Source organism: Dendrobates tinctorius, unplaced genomic scaffold (assembly GCF_039654945.1).
Source record: "Dendrobates tinctorius isolate UK_male_01 unplaced genomic scaffold, ASM3965494v1 ptg000102l, whole genome shotgun sequence".
Classification (NCBI taxonomy): domain Eukaryota; kingdom Metazoa; phylum Chordata; class Amphibia; order Anura; family Dendrobatidae; genus Dendrobates; species Dendrobates tinctorius.
Genome location: NW_027361770.1, coordinates 99,861 through 126,595, shown reverse-complemented (window position 1 = coordinate 126,595; position 26,735 = coordinate 99,861). Strand labels below are relative to the sequence as shown.

Sequence of the window (26,735 nt, the reverse complement as noted above, 5' to 3'; positions counted from 1 at the left end):
CTAGTTTGACTGCCAGGTACAATGACAGCCATGGGTTCCCTGCAATTTAATTTAATTGCTGTCAAAAGGGGTGAGAGAAGGAGCCCCATCCCACTCTACCTATAAAAATAGTGTATGAAAACAAGTTATGTTCTATTTAAAAGAAAAAGATAACCTTCCCTGTTCGGTTACATCGTACATTCTCAAATTGCTGAATCTGGTGTTCTTAAAATAAAGACACAGACTTCACAAGAAACATCCAAAACTTCAATTTAATGGGGAAGTGCAATTTAACAACTTATGCAAATGTAATGACAACTTTGTAGTTCTAAAAAGGATCATTGGTTTCATAGATTTTAATTTTCATATTTTCAATTTAAAAGTCTGTACAGAAAGAAACCAGCAAACACAGACATATTTACAAAAAGTGGGAGCAAATAAAAATAATCCAATATTGTTTGTTTATCCCAAATAAAAAATACAATTATGAAAATATAGGCTTGATCAAACATTAAGGCTTCCACGGCTTTTTTTAATGTACTACAGCTCATCACGATCCCTTTTCAGTATAGTGTACCTATACTCACTTGGTGCTAATTTTTGGAAAGAACTCTCAGGAGGATTACTTGCAAAGTCTTGAGTTTGCTAAAACAAAAAAAACAAGAGAAATACATTGATAAACGAATTAACAGCTAAATTAGCATAGTGACATTAAATAACATGGGTCAGTGTGCTGTCTGCTCCAAAATCCAATAGTGCACGTCTTTTTAAGCTCGCCTGTATAAAGCCCTTGCTCAGAGGTCAGTGTTTATTCACATACAAAATGAAAATGACAAGCGAGTCAATATTTTGGCCTGTGTATCAGTTTTTACCATCAGTGTTTTTTTAATGTATGGATAAATAAATTACAAAGCTTGTCCTATCCTTTGCAATGTTAAATCACAGACAGAACAATGATCCCATTAGTTTGCTGTCCGTGACTTTCATGGACCCATAGACTTGGACTGGTACTTTTCATCTGTGATACAGTTTAAAAAAAAAGGAAAAAAAAACTCGCTTAACCAAAAATGGATGTCTTTGAGTTTTTGTACATACACAGGCTCCACAGAAATAAACCTACACCTATCATATCTCAGTCTGATCATTTGTAGCTTTGGGCCTGGTAGTGTAGGAGGCAGAAGTGCCAACCATACAATTATCTGCATCTCCCTCACACTGACACACAACTTATGCTTCGGAGATACATTGCTGTGATGTCATTGTACCCCACTGCCTATTCCACGACCACACTCAGATTTTTATTCTCTTGCCACTGATTACAAAAGTCAGTGTAATTCAGTGTGCTGAATGGACTACAGCAAGAGACAAGTACGGTGTATGACATTACATGGCCCATGAAACATCAAAGCTTCTGAGGCAGTGAGGGAGTTCAATATTGCAAGATCACATAAGCATGGGCACTTCTTATCTGCCTGCTAAAGAGCATCGATTGCAATACTGCATGAATAAAGGATGTAGCCCCAGTAGTTGTGGTCAGCCTAGCATCCTGTCGTACACGCTGCTGTTGGGAGTAGGAGGCTAATCATGCACCGTCTCACAATGTGCTCTTAGGGTTCAAGAGAACCAGGTAAAATGTAACACCATATTAACCTCTTCTGCCAAACAAGGCTCTACCTTAGATTAGTGACATCACCACTTCTTCATTGGATCAAGCATTATTAGAAACATACTTGTCCAAAAACTGGGTGTGTCAATCTTTAAAACTTAGTTGGGAAGAGATAACCAGGCCTTTTTGACTGGTTAGCTTTTACGTCATCGGCACTATTAACCTCTGGCACACTGCGATCGAACATGATCGCAGTGTACTGGGGGCACAGGAAAGAATCACGCATGCCTCCCTAAGACCCCCAGAGCAGCGCGATGTATGCGCTGCTCCGAGGGTCTCCTCCTCGCAGGTCCCCAGATCCAATATGGCCGCGGGGCCTGCAGGGAAGCGGCTTCCTCAGTGCCTGCTGAGACCTGAGGCACTGAGGAACCTTGGCCAGCGCCTGCCAGATTGCTGATCTGACACATTGCTGTGCAAAGTGTCAGATCAGCGATCTGACACTCTATTATATTGTCCCCGGGGGGGGTGACAATATAAGATGATAAAAAAACATGTGTAAAAATAATTAATGAAAAAATGCCTAAATAAATGAGAAAAAACTAACAAAAATACACATATTTAGCATCGCCGCGCCAGTAACGACCCGCCCTATAAGCCTGTCCCACTAGTTAACCCCTTTAGCGAACCCCTTAAAAAATAAATAAAAAACAAAGCAAAAAACAATGCTTTATCATCATACCGCCAAACAAAAAGACCGATATAAATAACCATGGTACCGCTGAAAACATCATCTTGTCCCACAAAAAACGAGCTGCCATACAGCATCATCAGCGAAAATATAAAAAAAATTTAGCTCACAGAATAAAGCAATGCAAAAATTATTATTTTTTTTTTTAAGTAAAATTGTTTTTATTGTATAAACGCCAAAACACAAAAAAATGACATAAATGAGGTATCGCTGTAATCGTACTGACCGGAAGAATAAAACCGCTTTATCAATTTTACCACACTTGGAACGGTGTAAACGCCCCCCCCACCAAAAGAAATTCATGAAATTTCGTTTTTTGTTCATTCTGCGTCCCAAAAATCGGAATAAAAAGCGATCAAAAAATGTCACGTGCCGGAAAAGGTAACAATGAAAACGTCAACTCGTCCCACAAAAAGTAAGACCTGACATGACTCTGTGGGTCAAAATCAGAAAAATTATAGCTCTCAAAATGTGGTGATGCAAAAACTATTTTTACAATAAAAAGCATCTTTTAGCGTGACAGCTGCCAAACATAAAAACCCGCTATAAATAGTAAATCAAACCCCCCTTTATCACCCCCTTTAGTTAGGGAAAAATAAAATAAAAAAAAAATGGATATATTAGAATTAGCGCTACGGTTAGGGCTGAGATTAGGGTCAGGGGTGTGTTGGGGTTAGGGTTAGAGTTTGAATTGGGGGGGTTTCCACTGTTTGGGCACATCAGGGGCTCTCCAAACGCAACATGGTGTCTGATCTCAATTCCAGCCAATTCTGCGTTGAAAAAGTCAAACGGTACTCCTTCCCTTCCAAGCTCTGCCATGCGCCCAAACAGTGGTTTACCCCCACATATGGGGTATCAGAATACTCTGGACATATTGCACAACTTTTGAGGTCCAATTTTTCCTGATACCCTTGGGAAAATAAAAAAATTGGGGACTAAAAGATCATGTTTGTGGAAAAAATATGATTTTTTTTATTTTCACGCCTGGGCGTTATAAACTTCTGTGAAGCACTTGGGGGTTTAAAGTGATCACCACACATCTAGATACAGTTAGGTCCATATATATTTGGACAGACATTTTTCTAATTTTGGTTCTAGACATTACCACAATCAATTTTAAACAAAACAATTCAGATGCAGTTGAAGTTCAGACTTTCAGCTTTCATTGGAGGGTATACACATTAAAATTGGATGAAGGGTTTAGGAGTTTCAGCTCCTTAACATGTGCCACCCTGTTTTTAAAGGGACCAAAAGTAATTGGACAGATAAAATAATTGTAAATAAAATGTTAATTTCTAGTACTTGGTTGAAAACCCTTTGTTGGCAATGACTGCCTGAAGGCTTGAACTCATGGACATCACCAGACGCTGTTTCCTCCTTTTTGATCCTCTGCCAGGCCTTCACTGTGGTGGTTTTCAGTTGCTGTTTGCTTGTGGGCCTCTCTGTCTGAAGTTTAGTCTTTAACAAGTGAAATGCATGCTCAATTGAGTTGAGATCAGGTGACTGACTTGGCCATTCAAGAATATTCCACTTCTTTGCTTTACTAAACTCCTGGGTTGCTTTGGCTTTATGTTTTGGGTCATTATCCATCTGTAGTATGAAACGACGACCAATCAGTTTGGCTGCATTTGGCTGGATCTGAGCATACAGTATGGCTCTGAATACCTCAGAATTCATTCAGCTGCTTCTGTCCTGTGTCACATCATCAATAAACACTAGTGACCCAGTGCCACTGGCAGCCATGCATGCCCAAGCCATCACACTGCCTCCGCCGTGTTTTACAGATGATGTGGTATGCTTTGGATCATGAGCTGTACCACGCCTTTGTCATACTTTCCTCTTTCCATCATTCTGGTAGAGGTTGATCTTTGTTTCATCTGTCCAAAGAATGTTCTTCCAGAACTGTGCTGGCTTTTTTAGATTTTTTTTTAGCAAAGTCCAGTCTAGCCTTTTGATTATTGATGCTTATGAGTGGCTTGCACCGTGCAGTGAACCCTCTGTGTATTTACTTTCATGCAGTCTTCTCTTTATGGTAGATTTGGATATTGATATGCCTACCTCCTGGAGTGCTGTTCACTTGGTTGGCTGTTGTGAAGGGGTTTCTCTTCACCATGGAGATTATTCTGCGATCATCCACCACTGTTGTCTTCCGTGGGCACCCAGGTCTTTTTGCATTGATGAGTATAACAGTGCTTTCTTTCTTTCTCAGGATGTACCAAACTGTTGATTTTGCCATTCCTAATGTTGTAGCAATTTCTCGGATGGGTTTTCTGTTTTTGCAGCTTAAGGATGGCTTGTTTCACCTGCACGGAGAGCTCCTTTGACCGCCATGTTTCCTTCACAGCAAAACCTTCCAAATGCAAGCACCACACCTCAAATCAACTCCAGGCCTTTTATCTGCTTAATTGAGAATGTCATAATGAAGGGATTGCCCACACCTGTCCATGAAATAGCCTTGGAGTCAATTGTCCAATTACTTTTGGTTCCTTTAAAAATAGGGTGGCATATGTTAAGGAGCTGAAACTCTTAAACCCTTCATCCAATTTTAATGTGGATAGCCTCAAATGAAAGCTGAAAGTCTGAACTTCAACTGCATCTGAATTGTTTTGTTTAAAAGTCATTGTGGTAATGTCTAGAACCAAAATAAGAAAAATGTTGTCTCTGTCCAAATATATATGGACCTAACTAAGTTCCTTGGGGGGTCTAGTTTCCAAAATGGTGTCATTTGTTGGGGTTTCCACTGTTTAACCCCTTCACTACCAAGGGTGGTTTGCACGTTAACTACCGGGCCAATTTTTACAATTCTGACCACTGTCCCTTTATGAGGTCATAACTCTGGAACGCTTTCATGGATCCTGGTGATTCTGACATTGTTTTCTCGTGACATATTGTACTTCATGTTAGTGGTAAAATTGCATTCAAATAACTTGCGTTTATTTGTGAAAAAAACGGAAATTTGGCGAAAATTTCGCAATTTTCCAACTTTGAATTTTTATGCCCTTAAATCACAGCGATACGGCACACAAAAAACTTAATACATAACATTTCCCACATGTTTACTTTACATCAGCACAGTTTTGGAACCAAAATTTTTTTTTGTTAGGAAGTTATAAGGGTTAAAAATTGACCAGCGATTTCTCATTTTTGCAACACCATTTTATTTTTAGGGACCACTTCACATTTGAAGCCACTTTGAGGGGTCTATATGATAGAAAATACCCAAAAGTGACACCATTCTAAAAAACTGCACCCCTTAAGGTGCTTAAAACCACATTCAAGAAGTTTATTAACCCTTTAGGTGCGTCACAGGAATTTTTTGAATATTAAAAAAAAATGAACATTTAACTTTTTTTCACAAAAAAATACTTCAGGTTCAATTTTCTTTATTTTACCAAGAGTAACAGGAGAAATTGGACTGCAAGACTTATTGTGCAATTTGTCCTGAGTATGCTGATACCTGATATGTGGGGGGGAACCACTGTTTCGGCGCATGGCAGAGCTCAGAATGGAAGGAGCGCCGTTTGACTTTTTCAATGCAAAATTGGCTGGAATTCAGATCGGACGCCATGTCACGTTTGGCGAGCCCCTGATGTACCTAAACAGTGGAAACCCCCCCAAGTGACCCCATTTTGGAAACTAGACCCCCCAAGGAACTTATCTAGATATGTGGTGAGAACTTTGAACCCACAAGGGCTTCACAGAAGTTTATAACGTACAGCGGTACAATTAAAAAATCATATTTTTTCCACAAAAATGATCTTTTCACCCCCAATTTTTATTTTTCCAAGGGTAACAGGACCCTAAAAGTTATTGTGCAATTTGTCCTGAGTACGCTGATACCCCAAATGTGGGTGTAAATGACTATTTGGGCGCATAGCAGAGCTCGGAAGGGAAGCAGCGCCATTTGACGTTTTTGGCTAGAATTGAGATCGGACACCATGTCTCGATTGGAAAACCCCTGATGTACCAAAACAGTGGAAACCCCCCACAAATGACACCATTTTGGAATCTAGACCCCCCAAGGAACTTATCTAGATGTGTGGTGAGAACTTTGAACCCCCAAGGGCTTCACAGAAGTTTATAACGTACAGCAGTACAATTAAAAAATCATATTTTTTCCACAAAAATGATCTTTTCACCCTCAATTCTTATTTTTCCAAAAGTAACAGGACCCTAAAAGATATTGTGCAATTTATCCTGAGTACGCTGATACCCCACATGTGGGGGTAAACCACTATTTGGGCGTATGGCAGAGCTCGGAAGGGAAGCAGCGCCATTTGACGTTTTTGGCTGGAATTGAGATCGGACACCATGTCGCGTTAGGAAAGCCCCTGATGTACCAAAACAGTAGAAACCCCCACAAATGACACCATTTTGGAAACTAGACCCCCCAAGGAACTTATCTAGATGTGTGGTGAGCACTTTGAACCCCCCAGTGCTTCACTGAAGTTTATAACGTCCGGGCGTGAAAATAAAAAAATCGTATTTTTTCCACAAACATGATCTTTTAGTCCCCATTTTTTTATTTTCCCAAGGGTAACAGGAGAAATTGGACCCCAAAAGTTGTTGTCCAATTTGTCCTGAGTACGCTGATACCTCATATGTGGGAGAAAACTACTGTATGGGCACACGTCGGGGCTCGGAAGGGAAGTAGTGACGTTTTGGAATGCAGACTTTGATGGAATGGTCTGCGGGTGTCATGTTGCGTTTGGAGAGCCCCTGATGTACCTAAACCGTGGAAACCCCCCACAAGTGACCCCATTTTGGAAACTAGACCCCCTAATGAACTTATCTAGATGTGTGGTGAGCACTTTGAACCCCCCAGTGCTTCACAGAAGTTTATAACGACCGGGCGTGAAAATAAAAATATCGTATTTTTTCAACAAACATCATCTTTTAGTCCCCATTTTTTATTTTCCCAAGGGTAACAGAAGAAATTGGACCCCAAAAGTTGTTGTCCAATTTGTCCTGAGTACGCTGATACCTCATATGTGGGAGAAAACTACTGTATGGGCACACGTCGGGGCTCGGAAGGGAAGTAGTGACGTTTTGGAATGCAGACTTTGATGGATTGGTATGCGGGTGTCATATGCGTTTGGAGAGCCCCTAATGTACCTAAACTATTGAAACTCCCCACAAGTGACCCCATTTTGGAAACTAGACCCCCCACGGAGCTTATCTAGATGTGTGGAGAGCACTTTGAACCCCCAAGTGCTTCACAGAAGTTTATAACGCCTGGGCGTGAAAATAAAAAAAAACATTTTTTTCCGCAAAATTATATTTTTGCCCCCAATTTTTTATTTTCCTAAGGGTAACAGGAGAAATTGGACCCCAAAAGTTGTTTTGTAATTTGTCCTGAGTAGGCTGATACCCTACATGTGGGGGTAAAACACTGTTTGGGCACATGGCAGAGCTTGGAAGGGAAGGAGCACCATTTGACTTTTTCAACGCAGAATTGGCTGGAATTGAGATCAGACGCCATGTTGCCTTTGGAGAGCACCTGATGTGCCCAAACAGTGGAAACCCCCAATTATAACTCCAACCCGAACCTCAACACACCCCTAACCCTAATCTGAGCCCTAGCCCTAACCCTAGCCCTAACCCTAGCCCTAACCCTAACCCTAGCGGGAAAATGGAAATAAATACATTTTCTTTTAGTTTTATTATTTTTCCCTAACTAAGGGGGTGATAACGGGGGGTTTGATTTACGATTTATGGCGGTTTTTATGTTTGGCGGCTGTCGCACGCTAAAAGACGCTTTTTATTGTAAAAATAGTTTTTGCATCACCACATATTGTGAGCTATAATTTTTCCGTATTTTGACCCACCGAGTCATGTGAGGTCTTATTTTTTGCGGGACGAGTTGACGTTTTTATTGGTACCATTTTCGGGCACGTGACATTTTTTGATCGCTTTTTATTCCGATTTTTTGGGACGCAGAATGAACAAAAACCAGCGTTTCATGAATTTCTTTTGGGGGGGTGCGTTTACACCGTTCCGCGTGCGGTAAAATTGATAAAGCGGTTTTATTCTTCGGGTCAGTACGGTTACAGCGATACCTCATTTAGGTCGTTTTTTTATGTTTTGTCGTTTTTTTGCAATGAAAACTATTTTATATAAAAAATAATTATTTTTGTATCGCTTTATTCTGCGAGCTATAACTTTTTTTTATTTTTTGCGGATGATGCTGTATGGTGGATCGTTTTTTGCGGGACAAGATGACGTTTTCAGCGGTACCATGCATATTTATATGCGTCTTTTTGATCGCGCGTTATTGCACTTTTTGTTCGGTGGTATGATAATAAATCATTATTTTTTGCTTCGTTTTTTATTTTTATTTTTTAAGGGGTTCGCTAAAGGGGTTAACTAATGGGACAGTTTTATAGGGCAGGTCATTACGGACGCGGCGATACCAAATATGTGTACTTTTATTGTTTTTGGGTTTTTTTATTTTGAGAAAATGGATTTATTGGGGAATATTTTTTTTTTTTTACTGATTTATTTAGCGATTTTTTTTTAATTATTTTTAACACTTTTTTTTTTTTTTTTTTTTTTACTTTATTACCTTGTCCCAGGTGGGACATCACTGTCCTGTGACAGATCGCTGATCTGTCACATCACAGATCACTGTGACAGATCAGCGATCTGTCACAGGCACTGCTGCAGACTTCCTCATGCCTGCGCTTTGCAGGCAGTGAGGAAGTCAGCTCCCTGCAGGCCCCCGTCGCCATCTTGGATCCGGGGGCCTGTAGGGAAAGAGCCCCCCGCAGCAGCGCTGCACATTGCGCTGCCGTGGGGGGCTCAGGGAAGCACGGAGGGAGCCCCCTCCCTGCCGATGCTTCCCTTTAACCCCCGGTACACCGCGATCGCGTTTGATCGCGGTGTGCAAGGGGTTAACGTGTCGGGTGTCAGCTATGATAATTAGCTGACACTCGGCCGCGATCAGCGGCGCTCACCACGTGGGCGCCGCTGATCGCGATGACGTAATATTCCGTCCATGGTAATTAGGTCCATGGTCACATGGACGGAATATTACGTCAATTGTAGGTAAGGGGTTAAGCACATCAGGGGCTCTCCAAATGCGACATGGCGTCCAATCTCAATTCCAGCCAAAAAAGTCAAATGGCGCTGCTTCCCTTCCAAGCTCTGCCATGCGCCCAAATACTGGTTAACCCCCACATATGGGGTATCAGCTTACTCAGAACAAATTGCACAATAACTTTTGGGGTCCTGTTTCCCTTGGGAAAATAAAAATTGGGGATGAAAAGATCATCTTTGCGGAAAAAAATATGATTTTTTAATTGTACGGCTGTACGTTATAAGCTTCTGTGAAGCCACTTGTGGGGGGTTTCCACTGTTTAGGCACATCAGGGACTCTCCAAACGTGACACGGCATCCGATCTGAATTCCAGCCAAATTGGGTTGAAAAAGTAAATCGGCGCTCATTTCCATCCGAGCTCTGCCATGCGCCGAAACAGTGGTTCCCTCCCCACATATCAAGTATCAGTGTACTCAGGACAAATTGCATAATAAGTTTTTGCATTTCAATTTTTCCTGTTACCCTTGGTAAAATAAAAAAAAAAATTGGACCTGAAGTAAATTTTTTTGTGAAAAAAAGTTACATATTCATTTTTTTTAAACATTCAAAAAATTCCAGTGAAGCACCTGAAGGGTTAAAAAACGTATTGAATGTGCTTTTGAGTACAGGCAGGGGTGCAGTTTTTAGAATGGTGTCACTTTTGGGTATTTTCTATCATATAGACCCCTCAAAGTGACTTTAAATATGATATGGTCCCTAAAAAAAAAAAAAAAAATTGTGTTGTAAGATTGAGAAATCGTTGGTCAACTTTTAACCCTTATAACTTAATAAAAAAAAAAATTTTGTTCCAAGATTGTGCTGATGTAAAGTAAACATGTGGGAAATGTTACTTAAGTTTTGTGTGTGCCATATCTCTGATTTAAGGGCATAAAAATTCAAAGTTGGAAAATTGCGAAATTTTCAAAATTTTCGCCAAATTTGTTTTTTTCACAAATAAACGCAAGTTACAGTGCCTTGCGAAAGTATTTGGCCCCCTGGAACTTTTCAACCTTTTCCCACATATCATGCTTCAAACATTAAGATACCAAATCTAAATTTTTGGTGAATATTCAACAACAAGTGGGACACAATTGTGAAGTTGAACGAAATTTATTGGTTGTTTTAAATTTTTGCGGAAATTCAAAAACTGAAGTGGGGCGTTCAATATTATTCATTCCCTTTAACTTATTACTTTGTTGCGCCACCTTTTGCTGTGATTACAGCTGTAAGTCACTTGGGGTATGTCTTTATCAGTTTTGTACATCGAGAGACTGAAATTCTTGCCCATTCTTCCTTGGCAAACAGCTCGAGATCAATGAGGTTTGATGGAGATCGTTTGTGAACAGCAGTTTTCAGCTCTTTCCACAGATTCTCGATTGAATTCAGGTCTGGACTTTGACTTGGCTATTCTAACACCTGGATAGGTTTATTTGTGAACCATTCCATTGTAGATTTTGCTTTATGTTTGGGATCATTGGTTTGTTGGAAGACAAATCTCCGTACCCGTCTCAGGTCTTTTGCATACTCCAACAGGTTTTCTTCAAGAATGGTCCTGTATTTGGCTCTATCCATCTTCCCATCAATTTTAACCATCTCCTTCCCTGTCCCTACTGAAGAAAAGCAGGCCCAAACCATGATGCTGCCACCACCATGTTTGACAGTGGGGATGGTGTGTTCAGGGTGATGAGCTGTGTTGCCTTTACGCCAAACATATCTTTGACATTGTTGCCAAAAAGTTCGATTTTGGTTTCATCTGACCAGAGCACCTTCTTCCACATGTTTGGTTGCAAACTTTAAACAACACTTTTTATGGATATCTTTGAGAAAATGCTTTCTTCTTGCCACTCTTCCATAAAGGCCAGATTTGTGCAGTGTACGACTGATTGTTGCTCTATGGACAGACTGTCCCACCTCAGCTGTAGATCTCTGCAGTTCATTCAGAGTGATCATGGGCCTCTTGGCTGCATCTCTGATCAGTCTTCTCCTTGTTTAAGATGAAAGTTTAGAGGGAGGGACGGCCGGGTCTTGGTAGATTTTCAGTGGTATGACATTCCTTCCATTTCAATATGATTGCTTGCACAGTGCTCCTTGGGATGTTTAAAGTTTTGGAAATCATTTTGTATCCAAATCCAGCTTTCAAATTCTCCACAACAGTATCACGGACCTGCCTGTTGTGTTCCTTGGTCTTCATGATGCTCTCTGTGTTTCAAACAGAACCCTGAGACTATCACAGAGCAGATGCATTTATACGGAGACTTTGATTACACACAGGTGGATTATATTTATCTTCATTAGTCATTTAGGACAACATTGGATCATTCAGAGATCCACAATGAACTTCTGGAATGAGTTTGCTGCACTGAAAGTAAAGGGGCAAAATAATATTGCATGCCCCACTTTTCAGTTTTTGACTTTCCACAAAAATTTAAAATAACCAATAAATTTCGGTCAACTTCACAATTATGTCCCACTTGTTGATTCTTTACCAAAAATTTACATTTGGCATCTTTATGTTTGAAGCATGATATGTGGGAAAAGGTTGAAAAGTTCCAGGGGGCCGAATACTTTCGCAAGGCACTGTATATGAATGAGATTTTACCACTAACATGAAGTACAATATGTCACAAGAAAAATAATAAGACACAGAAAAAACACACAGTATGACAAACGTGCATGAATACTCAGACGTTTTTTACAAAACATTTATACCAAGCCACTCCACCACGTTACGGTAACCCTTCACGGAGCAGTCCCAACTAATGTATTTAAAACCTGATTATGTGAACAATACCTACATGAGCAGGATTCAGAAAGGCGCTGCACGGTATGGGTACACTGGGCAAAATGGCTACTTATGTGCATGTCCCACAGGAGAGAGGTGGGGATCTCCAAAAGCTTGCATAAGCAAGAAATTAATGGATTAAGAACACATGAGACACTTGCTGCTCACTGTTACATATATTTTACAACAGAGTATTCATGCACGCTTGTCATACTGTGTGTTTTTTCTGTGCCTTAGTCTTTGGGTGGTGTGAACAGTTTCAAACTGACCTGTTCATTTTTTGTGCATGTCTCATGTGTTCTTAATACAAGAAAAATAATGTCAGAATCACCAGGATCCATGGAAGCATTCCAGAGTTATTACCTCATGACATAAAGGGACAGTTGTCAGAATTTTATAAATTGGCCCGGTCATTAACGTGCAAACCACCCTTGGGAGTAAAGGTGTTTAAGACCACCTGACAAAATGCTAGAAGCTATGCCAATCAAATTGCCACAAATTGGATGTACAAACAGAACCAACATTCTTAGCTTTGTACATGAACCCAGAATTTTCCATTTGTGAGTATTATATATGTAATTAAATTGTAAATTGATGAGCTAAGTCTCCAGAATGGTAAACATTCATTTTTAGCAATATAGTGGTTTTTTCAAAGTATGGGGAGTTTAAAATAAAGATGTGGCAGCAAAAATAAAGCATTTCACATTTCCAATTAAATTTTGGCCTTCTTGACAGAGACATATTTTCAGAGCTAACTTGTCACTTCATCCAAATAATTCTGACACTTTTTTGTGATGCATTGTACCTTTTGTAAACTGTATTAGGTTCTGCATTTATAAAAATGGGAAATTTGCCAAAAACTTTGATAAATTGGGATTTGTATGAGCATTGTACCCTACTGTTTTAGCCTTTTGGCAACATTTTTAAGAATTAATTTTAGGTAAGGAATTGCAAAAAAAAAAAAAAAAATATAGCAAGCCTAACAATTTTTCTAAGTTTTGTTTTCTGATCATTGATTATGCAATTGCCGTAAACATGCTGACTATTTTCCTATGCCAATGTCAAACTGATATTTTGTTTTACAACTTTTACACAAAAACTTAGATTGAGACAATTTTAATGTTGACAGACTCACATTTAGTAGCTTGTCTTTAGAGACATATCTTTGTACCATTTTTGGGTATATGCCTTAAAAAATTATGTTTTTGGTGTGTTCCCATATTTTGTGATCCATAAATTTCTTTTTGTTTGAATAGACAAAAGTTCCTGCATATTTTTGGTGTGGGATAATTTGAAGTTGTTATTGCTACTATTTGGGGTACATAACTTTTTAATTTTTTTTATTTTTTTTAGACGCATGCTCACCGTGCAGTAAAAGTGACAGCACAATTTAATTCTTCAGGACAGTATGATTGAGTAATGATACGAGTTTCCTATAGTTTTTCTAAGCCTTCTTTTTACTTTTGTGGTAATTCTCTGTCACTCCAAAAACACTCTGGTGGTGTCAAGAGTGACAAAGCTGTGGTGAAACACGTGTTGGGTCTTGGTGGGTGAGCTGATCATATCCATGTACCACTAACTGTTATCCAAATATTGGATCTCCTATCTGCATTTACTGCATCATTACTTCATTATTACTGATGTAATAATGTCTGTAAAGCGTTGCCGAATATGTTGGCGCTATATAAGTGAAGAAATTATTATTACTATTATTATGTGCTCTATTTGGAGTTTTAGCCGATTACTCTGTTATACTGGAATAACCTGTTATATTCAGGCTCTATGAAAAGACAGCAATAGTTTAGCCATGTGACTTGTGTTTACACCCCTTTTCTGATATTGATTTGGAACACCGTTAGATGCACAGATACACTGTGTCAATGCACCTTTATTGATTAGCTCAACTACCAATTTTCTTTGTTGTTTGTGCCTGCTCTCCATTTTTTTGGCTGAAATTGTAATGTTTATGCTATTTTGTTCTTGGCACATTGATTTTCTCATTGGTTGTATATTTACCCCGGTGCTGTATGTGGTCCTTACTAAATAAATAACTCTGGGTCAAGTGAGATTTATTTAACAAATTAGTAGGTATTTAACACACTGGCGCAAGTCCACTTGAGAAGCACGAGAGGTCAAGTGATCCCAGATGCAGCAGGTGAAGAACAGGCTCTGTGCCGATGCCTGTTAGAAAATATACTAGTAAAGGAATAAAGAAATTCACCGCGCTATACTGAGATGTAAAAAAGAATCGGTTTGCCGGTAACTCACTTTATATTATGAGAAGAATCGCACTGTCAGGGAGTTGAAATGGTATCCTTGGTGTTACACTTTGATAAAGGTGTGAATGAATCCGCTTAAATGCCTTAAAACTGCTGGATAAATGATATAGGGTTAAATCAAAAAAGAAGAAACCTGTTGGTAGCACTGGAGGCTGAGTGAGCTGAACTTGGGGTACTCACTTAGGTATAACTAAACCGATCAGGGATCCTGCTGCAGATAAAACTGGTGGTGTAGTTTGCCAGTTGAAGTTCTGATTTAAGAAGGGGTATAGAAATTGAATTATAATAAAAAAAAATTGAAATACAGAATGCAGCACAAAATACAGAGATTGGTTTAGCCGCTTCAAAGGCGGATATAAGCTGCACTCACTGTGGATTGAGATTGCAAATGTAAAGGTTGCTCCTGGCTGTTCCACGTTAAGGCAGCTTTTTAGACCAAATGCTGTGTAATTAGAAAGTGTGAGTGACAGCGCTTGCCTGCTGATAAACGTAGTGCTGGACCAGGTGCACTTACTTGCGATTGCTGGTGCTCAGTGAGGCAGGCTGGGTGCTGGTGTGCAGTGGAGGAGCCGCTGCTGCCCGATCGACACATGTAGACCGCCGGTGTCCTGCGCGCTCCAGCCGGAAGCGACGCTAGGGAAGGTGGTGTGACCAGGGGGTGGAGCTAGTATGACGTCACACAGGGGTTAGGACTGGTGCGCGGGAGGCACAGTACCGACGCGTTTCAAGGGAATGCTTCCCTTCAAAAAAACACATCTGAAAGGTAGACTCACCAAGACCCTGACTAATGCACTAGCAAGATGCAGTCGACCTCCAATTGAGACTTAAAATCATCTATTATGGACGATTAATGATGAAGCAAAACTAGCTTTGTGCACATTTGATTTTATATATTTTTCGGTTGCAGGCATGTTTTATTGGCAATTTAAAATAAAGGTTATATTATATATATTATATTTTATCAGATTTTATGTACACAAAACGAACTGCTGGATAAATTAGGGTTAAATTTGTGCCCTTATCTTGAAACCATGATTTCTCAGCATTAACTAAACCCAGGACCATATTTTGATTCAGCCTGTATTTAAGGTATGGTACTTATTCACGGTCTAGCACAATTAACAAATGAGCTCAATCAGGCATCTGGGTCAGGTGATCACTTAATCTCATTAATGTTGCTATTTATGGACGGTATGCGCGTCAATTGGCACAACCCTGATGAAGAGGGAAGCATTCCCTTGAAACGCGTCGGTACTGTGCCTCCCGCGCACCAGTCCTAACCCCAGTGTGACGTCATACTAGCTCTGCCCCCTAGTCACGCCGCCTTCCCTAGCGTCGCTTCCGGCCGGAGCGAGCAGGACACCGGCGGTCTACACGTGTCGATCGGGCAGCAGCGGCTCCTCTGCTGCACACCAGCACCCAGCCTGCCTCACTGAGCACCAGCAATCGCAAGTAAGTGCACCTGGTCCAGCACTATGTTTATCAGCAGGCAAGCGCGGTCACTCACACTTTCTAATTACACAGCAATTGGTCTAAAAAGCTGCCTTAGGGTGGAGCAGCCAGGAGCAACCTTTACATATGCAATCTCAATCCACAGTAAGTGCAGCTTATATCCGCCATTGAAGCGGCTAAACCAATCTCTGTATTTTGTGCTGCATTCTCTATTTTAATTTTATGTTATTATACTTCAATTTCTATACCCCTTCTTAAATCAGAACTTCAACTGGCAAACTACACCACCAGTTTTATCTGCAGCAGGATCCCTGATCGGTTTAGTATACCTAAGTGAGTACCACAAGTTCAGCTCACTCAGCCTCCAGTGCTACCAACAGGTTTCTTCTTTTTTGATTTAACCCTATATCATTTATCCAGCAGTTTTAAGGCATTGAAGCGGATTCATTCACACCTTTATCAACGTGTAACACCAAGGATACCGTTTCAACTCCCTGACAGTGCGATTCTTCTCAATCTAAAGTGAGTAACCGGCAAACCGATTCTTTTTTACATCTCAGTATTGCGCAGAGATTTATTTAACATCTGACACCTACAAACCGATATTCCAGCCCAAGCTGACTGGACTACATGTCAGTTTTTTTGTGTTCCTATGTTTTTTTTTTGTTTTAATCAAAAACTGCATTTTTTATGCCATTCCACAAATTGTCAATCGAATTGAGGTCTGTGGACTAATATGGCCACTTCATGACACCAATATTGTTGGTCTGGAACAAAGATGTTGCCCACTTGCAGGTGTGTTTGGGCTCAATGTTGTGCTGAAACACCCATTTCAAGAGCATTTCTTCCTCAGCCTTCCAGTATTTTGATATATTAAATCTTGTCCTAGGTGCCTGGTATGAGATAACTAACTGAAAAGATGGTAACACATTGCAAGCTTTTGAGACTACTCAGATCTCTTCATCAGGCATTGACTTATACAAAATCTGAAGAGTCACATATTTATGCACAAGGGTCATTCCATGTCAAGTGGACCAGTTTTAAAAATCGTCCCCACTCGACCTTCTCCGATTTTGTTGAAAATTTATAAGGATGTACATGCATGTTTGAAAAGAGGTTCTGTAAATTTTTAGGGCCAGATCTCAAATACATTGGGCACTGTTGACCTTTCACTGGAGGTACCACCAAGCCTGCGGCTTCAGCTAAGAGGATTTTGCAAACTTTGGCACATAGCCATTAGAGTTTTATACTGGCTATGATGCTGAAATTTGGCATGCTAGCTCACCTTTTGCTGCTAAACACGATAAAATTATTACCGGCTATGACAAAACAATATTTCGGCCGCAATTTTGTGTCAAAGTAGCTTGAAAAACGCATCACATAAAATTTATGCCTAACTTTGCCCATATATAACTCAAGACCAAAAACCAATAGTAACTGGTGCTTTGCCCTGTACATCAAACATCTACATGACTTTGCATTGCTGCAATATCACGGTCAAAGCATATGTATTTGTGGAAATATTCACACCCACATATGAAAAACTTAAAAAAAACGAATTTTACCTATTTTTAGGTCAAATTTCTCAAAAAGGGTACCCCTAAAATATATTAATTCTGATATCATTAGAAAGAGCACATTTTTCTCTACAAGGATCTTTTTTTTTTTTTGGAGTCTCTCAGTTTAAGAAAAGAAAAATGCCACTGAACATGGTGTTATTTATTAATACGCAGTGAATGGTAACTGCACTATTCAAACCCTTGCGTTGGTCCATGGTGGTTATACCACAACCAATTCCCTAAGAATTGGTACTATAATCCTATTAAGAATTGTAACAATGCTGTCTTTCGAGAATTGGCAGCCCCATCGCCTAGGAGCCATGGCCGATAGCCATGCAAGGCCAGCCGCGGGCGGTCTCTTTATCACAGGTTCCGAAGCATGAGGGTGGGTGTCTTTGCCTAGGATCCCAAGCCTAATATTGGGTATCTTTTGTTGGTTCCCAAGCCATAATGTTCAGTCTAAGTGGTCTGGAATTGTTGCTGAATTTGCAACATAATCGGTTCAGAGAAGCTGTATTGTCGGCCCAATGCTGTTGCTGGAATTATTGCAATGATTGACTGCTCGGGAATCCAGCATGTATCATTTCTCACAGGCCAGTGAAAGAAGCTAGCTGGTCCATGAGGATGCATAAAATTTATTAATGCATCATGGTCGTCGACTGAAATTTCAGAAATATTTCCAATCCACCAGTTCCTATCGTAAATGCAGGCAATGTATTGCCCTGGCTGGAGGTTTGCAATTGGCACAAAAGGCATTTCTGATCTGACAGATCTATCTACATGGGCAATGAAAGATGATGGGTCATTTGACACCCTTGAAATGCGAATCTTTTTGTCATCAATTGGCACAAACTGGTGATTTTCTCTTGTTCCAGCAATTGTATGTCCATCTTTGAACCTTTCCTCTTGAACTACCCGTATTTCGTCAATTTTTTCTTTTGGAACAAAAAAAAACTTGATTCCATGCAGTTGCTCGTTGCAAAAGTTGAATAAATCCACCGGGGTCAGTATTTGGTTTTCAGTTGGGCGTTGAAGACTGGCACGAGCTGCCAACCTCTTTGCTGTCCCTCCAATCCCATCACAGGGCGACTTTCCATGACTGGTACCCAAAAAATTCCATTCAGCGCTGATATTGAAATCAGCATTGTGGTGGCACAAGTTGAGAAAATTTTTGAAATTTTTGTACTGGGCTGCAGATCCATCGCTAAAGTAGTGGATATGACGAATTCCATAGATGAGAGTCTTGACATACTCCACAATTACTGTTAAGAAAGTGTGGACTGCAACTGTGTCATGTCGTGAGCAATCACTGATTATGCACAAGCTAATGTTCTGCGCAGCTTCACCATTTAACTCCTTGAAGTAAATTACAAATGGGTGTACTGTAGCTTGACTATTTTCCCAGTGGAAACCTTGAATGGCATCTTGAACAATAAATGAGTAATTTTCAGCAAAGTCCATAAGGATCACAAGCTCTCCAGGTCTCAGATTTTCCTTCAACGATTTCAGATAGCAACTTTGATGCTTGGCAATGTAGTGATGGCTACAAAGTTTAGAAATTTTCAAAACCAATTCTTCAATGAAGTCTTTTATAGTCAGTTGTTTGGTATCAAGCGTGTCTTGATCAGTGTGAATCCATTGTTTGAACTCAATATCTTCAGGGTCACTGTTGACAAACACATTGACTAGAAATTCTTTTAAAACTTCAGGACCCGGGGCATTTATCACAACGGCCAAGCATACAGTCCTTGGATTCAATTCCACAGACCATTTTGCATATGAGCTCTTTGTAGTTATCATTGATTGGGTATGCTGCAAGCATTAGTTTGACATTTTGGTGAAGTGTACACACACAAACTGGAATGTGTTCCAGCAGATCCAACGGTTACACACCACTTTGGCCGAAGCTCACAAAACTTGGAAAATCCAATTTCAGGGCCATTTCGATCCCGATAGGCAACAAACATTTCCCTCATATTGCTCAGTAATAGTCGCTTTTGCATCTGCTTTTTTTTCTCCTGCTATTCGCACTGATACATAGTCTTTTTTACCAGGGCACATTCGACTGAATTCATCATCCTCAAAAAATGCCTGCACCTTTTTCTTCACTTCCTCAGAAACTTTCTTGCCACACTTGATTCTAGGTAAGGCTAAGATCCCATGTTCACATTTAAGCTTTCGAGCTTGTTTGACCATTCGTTCAGAGACACCGAATTCGTCTGATATAGCCTTAATGGACCAACTTTTAGGTGCCAATGTCAAGATTTTGACCTTTTCTGCCCGACTGGACACCTGCAGCTTTTGCTTCAAATCTGCCAAAAGGTGATTGTAATCCAGACACATTTTGCACTGTGCTGTTTTTGTTTGCTCAATGTCTTTCGGCTCAAGCCCTCCAATTGAAGCAATCTTGCTAGAAAATGCATTTTGTAACTGGCTTATCTTTCTCCTTGCATATCCAAGTGAATCCCGCTGGCTTACCCGTGGATATTTCAGAGGAGAGATGCCAATAGATGTTAAGCTTGAATTTAGACTTTCAGAACATTCCATTCCATCTGGATCTGATTCAGAGGAAACTGGATCAGCTGATTTTTTCCTGTTAGCAAATTCTTTTCGACATGATGCACACATCTTCTGGCCAGGCTTCACATCATTCTTTGTAAATTCGTTCAACTGGTCAGCTGCTAACAAATTGATAGCTCGCAAATTCTTTTTGGTGTTATGACCTTTCTTCCCAAAAGGATTGCAACACGATTTTTGCAAATGCTCATATTTGGTCAAGAATGAAGCTTCATGGTGTAAACAGATTTGTGAATGTTCGTCAAAATTTAGTCCCACTCGTCGACACAGCAATTTCTGTTCATCCAATCCAAAGCTTGTAAACAATTTCAACTCATCCTTGCTATGGGTGAATGTCTTAAGGTGGCACTTCGTATTGTTCGCAAGGCCGATAGAGCACTGGGCTGATTCTTCATCAATTTCATTCTCCATCGCTAAAAAATAAATAATATATGCATTAAAATGTAACAATAGTCAATAACTTTTCATAAATAAAAAGGTTTATAGGTTTTGGATTATTATAGACATTGCTAGCAACAATACAACTCTGTAACATGTGATAAGAATCTGAAAATCAAACACAAAATCAGTGCATTACGCGCATAAATAACACCATGTTCAGTGGCATTTTTCTTTTCTTAAACTGAGAGACTCCAAAAAAAAAAAACCAATGATCCTTGTAGAGAAAAATGTGCTCTTTATAATGATATCAGAATTAATATATTTTAGGGGTACCCTTTTTGAGAAATTTGACCTAAAAATAGGTAAAATTCGGATTTTTAACATTTTTCATCATATGTGGGTGTGAATATTTCCACAAATACATATGCTTTGACCGTGATATTGCAGCAATGCAAAGTCATGTAGATGTTTAGTGTACAGGGCAAAGCACCAGTTACTATTGGTTTTTGGTCTTGAGTTATATATGGGCAAAGTTAGGCATAAATTTTATGCGACGCGTTTTACAAGCTACTTTGACACAAAATTGCGGCCGAAATATTGTTTTGTCATAGCCGGTAATAATTTTATCGTGTTTAGCAGCAAAAGTTGAGCTAGTATGCCAAATTTCAGCATCATAGCCAGTATAGAACTCTAATGGCTATGTGCCAAAGTTTGCAAAATCCTCTTAGCTGAAGCCGCAGGCTTGGTGGAACCTCCAGTGAAAGGTCAACAGTGCCCAATGTATTTGAGATCTGGCCCTAAAAATTTACAGAACCTCTTTTCAAACATACATGTACATCCTTATAAATTTTCAGCAAAATCGGAGAAGGTCGAGTGGGGACCACTGGTCCATGTGACATGGAATGACCCACAACAGAGCACAGAAAAAATGCAATAGATGAGACAAGTGACGTGAAGCAGAATTATGATTATGGGAGAGGGAGAAACATAAATATTGGACCAGTTCATAAATAAGGAGTCCGGATGTTTTATCGTCCTCTCATCTGGCCATAGAATGTATTGCCACTTCTCTTTAGGCCAGTCACTGTGTTCTTTGGCAAACTAACCTTTTCAACACATTTTTATCTCAGCAAAGGTACTTTACTAGTGTTTCCTACAAATAGTTTGACTTCATGTAGGCAACTTCTGATAGTTACAGGACTCACGGGTAACTGAAGATCTTCTTTGATCTCCATGGAGCTGATCATTGGATGGCTCTTTTTCAATTTTGTGATTTTATAAAGTACTAGCAGAAGAGCCCGGCGCTGCCCGGGCATAGTAACTAACTACGGTTAGTTATAACAAATTATAATGAATGAATATATATATATATATATATATATATATATATATATATATATATATATATATATATGTACAGCCCCGCCCATTCCGCATAGCCACATTCACTATAATATCCCACATCATCCAGTCAGCCAGAGCTACTGGACTACTACTCATAATATCCCACATCATCCTATCAGCCAAAGCCACTGGACTACTACCCCTAATATCCCACATCATTCCATCAGCCAGAGCCACCGGACAACTACCACTAATATCCCACATCATCCCGTCAGCCTGGAGTCAGAACCAGAGCGCTGAGTGGAACGGTCCTAGCTTTCTTACTGGGGATCCCGTTAAGAAAGGCCTGGCGTCAGACCCAGAGTGCTGAGGGATTTACCCTAACTTCCATACCGGAGATCCCTTTAAGAGAGGTCTGGGGTCAGTACCAACAGCGCAGAGTGGAGTGGATTTTCCCTCACTTCCGTACCGAGGATCCCTTTAAGAGGGGACTTGTGTCAGAACCAGAGCGCTGAGTGGATTTGCCCTGACTTGCATACCAATGATCCCTTTAATAAAACCCTGGGGTCAGAATCAGAGCGCCGAGGGATTTGTCCTAACTTCCATACAGGAGATCCCTTTAAGAGAGCCTGGGGTCAGTACCAGAGCATTTGAAGGCAATTGCCCTGACTTCCATACCGGGGATCTCTTCAAGAGAGGCCTGGGGTCAGAATTAAAGCACTGGATGGATTTGCCCTGACTTCCATACCGGAGATCCCTTTAAGAAGGGCCTGGGGTCAGTACGAAAGCACAGAGTGGATTTGCCCTAAATTCCATACCATTGATCCCTTTAAGAGACCCTGGGTTCAGAACCACAGAGCTGAGTGGAACTGTCCTAACTTCCATCCGGGGATCCCTTGGAGAGGCCTGAGGTCAAAACCAAAGCGCTGGATGGATTTGCTCTGACTTCCATACCAATGATCCCTTTAAGAGGGAAGATGTTCCTACGGGATGGAGGATGTGTGAGCTTATGCTCCCAGGGATGCTAGATTTCTTCCACCATGTCAGTGTCTGCTGAGGTGTTGTCAAGTGGGAAAACTGTAGGTAATAGCAACCAATCACAACTCAGTTTCTTTTAACCAGCTCTGGTGAAATGAGAGATGCTTTGTGATTGGTTAGTGATACACACGCACACACATTCATTTTTATATATAGAGATGCGGATGATCAAATTCTCTTGTGTTTTGGGTCTTATTTGCCATTTTAACCCCTTTACCCTCAAGGGTGGTTTTGGTTTGCATGTTAATGACCAAGCCAATTTTTACAATTCTGATCACTGTCCCTTTTGAGGTAATAACTCTGGAACGCTTCCATGGATTCTGGCGATTCTGACATTGTTTTCTCGTGACATATTGTACTTCACGATAGCGGTAAAATTTCTTTGATATTACTTGCGTTTGTGAAAAAAAATGAAAATTTTGAAAATGTTGCAATTTTCCAACTTTGAATTTTCATGCCCTTAAATCACAGAGATATGGCACACAAAATACTTAATAAGTAACATTTCGCACATGTTTACTTTACATCAGCACAATTTTGGAACCAACATTTTTTTTGTTAGGACGTTATAAGGGTTAAAAGTTGACCAACGATTTCTGATTTTTACAACACCATTTTCTTTTAGGGACCACATCACATTTGAAGTCACTTTGAGGGGTCTATATCAAAGAAAATACCCAAAAGTGACACCATTCTAAAAACTGCACCCCTCAAGGTGCTCAAAACCACATTCAAGAAGTTTATTAACCCTTCAGGTGCTTCACAGCAATTTTTGGAATGTTTAAACACTGCTCTCATCATTCTCCCCCACCTGTGCCGATTGCCGGAAGAGCAGGGGAGAATGATGAGAGCCGTGTTCAGCACCCGGTGCCGAGGAACAGCGCTTTACTGTAACGCTTCTTCCCTGGCGCCCGTCCTTGTGGTACTGATGCGGCACACGCATTCTACACGTGTGCCACAAGTATTACACACATGGACACTGACCGCTCCGGTACCGGAAATATCAGGACATGTGAAAGAGGCGTTATAGTGGGTTTTTATATTTGTCAGCTGTCACACACGATGCTTTTTATTGCAAAATTGTATCACCACATTGAGAGCTATAATTTTTCCATATTTTGGCCCACAGAATCATGTGAGGTCTTGTTTATTGCGGGATGAGTTGACGTTTTTATTGTTACCATTTTCGGGCACATGACATTTTTTGTTCGCTTTTTATTCCGATTTTTTGGGAGGCAAAATGAACAAAAACCATCAATTCATGAATTTCTTGTCTTTTTTTTTGGGGTGGGGGATGTTTATACCGTTCCGCTTGTGGTAAAATTGATAAGACAGTTTTATTCTTCGGGTCAGTATGATTACAGCGATACCTCATTTATTTTTTTTATGTTTTGGCGCTTTTATACAATAAAAACTATTTTATATAACAATTATTTTAGCATTCTGAGAGCTATAACTTTTTTATTTTTAAGGTGATGGAGCTGTATGGGGGCTTGTTTTTTGCGGGACAAGATTACGTTTTCAGCGGTACCATGTTTATTTATATACGTCTTTTTGATTGCGTGTTATTCCACTTTTTGTTCGGCGGTATGAAGATAAAGCATTGTTTTTTGACTTGTTTTTTATGGTGTTCTCTAAAGGGGTTAAACTAGGGGGACTGTTTGATAGGTCGGGTCATTACTGACGCAGGGATACCAAATGTGTATTTTTATTGTATAGATTTTTTTAATTCAAATATTTAGTGATAGAATAAATATTGATTTTTTTTAAATATTTTTACAATGATTTAAACATTTTTTTTTACTTCATTCTATCTTTTACACTTTGTCCCACTATTGGACAATCATTTTTTGCAGGCTGATCACTTTTATAGCTTGCAGATGAAGCAGCATCTGCATGCTATAGAGGCTGTCAGCGCTGCACTCAGTGCAGACTGACCCGAGAGACTTCCTGATCATGCACTGCGCATAACAGAAAGTTTCTCACCTCTGGTAACCCGGATTTCGTCATGATGACATTGGGTTACCATAGCAGCGATCGGGACCCCGTGTGACGCCGCGGGGACTCAGATCCAAAGGCAGGGGGGCTGTCAGCCTCTCTGCCTGCTCCCGGAATGCTGCGATCATGTTCGATAGCAGTATTCCGGGGGTTAAAGTGATGGGAGCGGTCTGTGACCGCTCCTGGCACTTAGTGCCGGATGTCAGCTGTGAGAATCAGCTGACACCCGGGCTGCACAAGAGTGCACAGCCGATCGCTGAGACGTACTATTCCATCCATGGTGATACGAGCCCAGGACACATGGACAGAATAGTAAGTCTGATGTCAGAGAGGGCTTAAAGCATTGGAAAGCTTTTTGGCTGAGCAGCCAATTATTTTCTGCACTTCTTTACAAGTTTTCTCCTCTCCAATCCACTTCTTGAGCAAAGTTCTTTCTCCTTTGGTACCATGTCTGAGCAAGGGCTAAAAACAGAAGGTACATTTGCTGCCCTCCTTTATGGGCCATAATTAACACCCAATTAGCACCTTGCATTTCATGACTTGATTCTATTGGCTGCCAATTAAATGCCTACATTTAGTCATTAATTGTTTCTCCATGCTGTATGATCTTTTCTGGCAAAAAACGTAGTTAGGCACATTAGTGATGTAAACCTATTATTTTACACATAACTATACATGCCAGTACTTCGTGGGTATGTCATATTTTTTATTATTGTGATAGATATCCTCGTTAGTCCACGTTAGAAAAACAAAATCCTTTTAGTGAATCATGCACCTAGTAGTTAGACCTAAATATTGCGCTACAGAGGCTATAACTGGGTACAATAGGAAAAATACAAAGTCAATTCCTGAAATGTTATGCCCTTTCGACCATTCATTAAATATATTTTCTTGTGTCCAAGGCATTTCATATTTACCTTAAAATCCACTTATGCTGCATATTTAATGATGATAACCTAATGTAAATATTCTATATACCTGTCCTGGAGCAACATCAGTTGGATCAGGTCCATGGTGAAATTCTCTATGCAGTTTTCCAGAATGTAAATCTAAAACAAATTGTTTTAGTTTACCAGGAATCCTAAAAAAAAAATTAAAACAAAAAAACAAACTTTAGCGATTACATAAATAGTAGCAAGTGGCAGCAACAATAAGCCATTTAACCCTTTCCTGGTGCAGCTAGTTTTGGCCTGACAAATGCCATTTTTTCAGATCTAACGTATCACTATTTGTAGTCAAGAAAACCTGTATCGTGAAGGAGTTAATTTTGAAACCATAGAGCCTAATTTCACGAAATGTAGTTACAAAAAAAGTAGCATCTATACAAGTTAGGAACATGATTGTATTAGGTAAATGTTGCATTTTTTTCTGTTCTAATGCCTTGTGTTAAAGGGATTATCAAACAGTTTTTTTAAAGGCATGGATGGTTTTTAAAAAAGCAGAGGCAGAGTCACCTTCCAGCATCCACTGTGCATCCAGCGCAGGCTGCTGTGGCCGTCTGAGGTGAGTACGGATACAATGCCTGCTTCATTCATAAGTCAACAGGAACGCATGTCGGAGAAACATTCGATGACGTGCTCTTCTAATCACCTGACCGCAGAGTAGTCCTGTTGACTTCTATAAGTAGCAAACATTGCTTCTGGAGCAGGTACATACCTCAAGAGCTGCCTACACTGGATTTATGGGGATACTGGAAAGTGACTGCGGCTTCTGGTTTTAAAACCATCTGGGTCTTAAAGGGAATCTGTCACCCTTTTTTTTGGCTTTGCAGCTGCTGGCATAGACATCAGGGGCTTATCTACAGCATTCTGGCATGCTGTAGATAAGCCTCCGATGTAACCTGAAAGAGAAGCAAAACACATTATATTATACTCACCGAGGTGGGCGGTCCGGTCCGATGTGTGTCGCCGTCCC

General features: G+C 40.2%; 1 protein-coding gene across 1 annotated transcript in view; it reads right to left on the bottom strand.

The window, feature by feature from the left end:
• Positions 1-232: 232 nt before the first annotated feature.
• Positions 233-26,735, bottom strand: part of ERP44 (endoplasmic reticulum protein 44) — a 97,130-nt gene continuing 70,627 nt past the window's right edge. Inside the window, exons 5-6 of the mRNA XM_073587664.1 lie at positions 25,800-25,902; positions 233-624 (exon numbers count right to left, since the gene is read on the bottom strand). Coding sequence (XP_073443765.1) covers positions 520-624; positions 25,800-25,902 — 208 coding nt within the window. The 3' untranslated portion in view covers positions 233-519. The remainder of the gene's footprint in view (positions 625-25,799; positions 25,903-26,735) is intronic.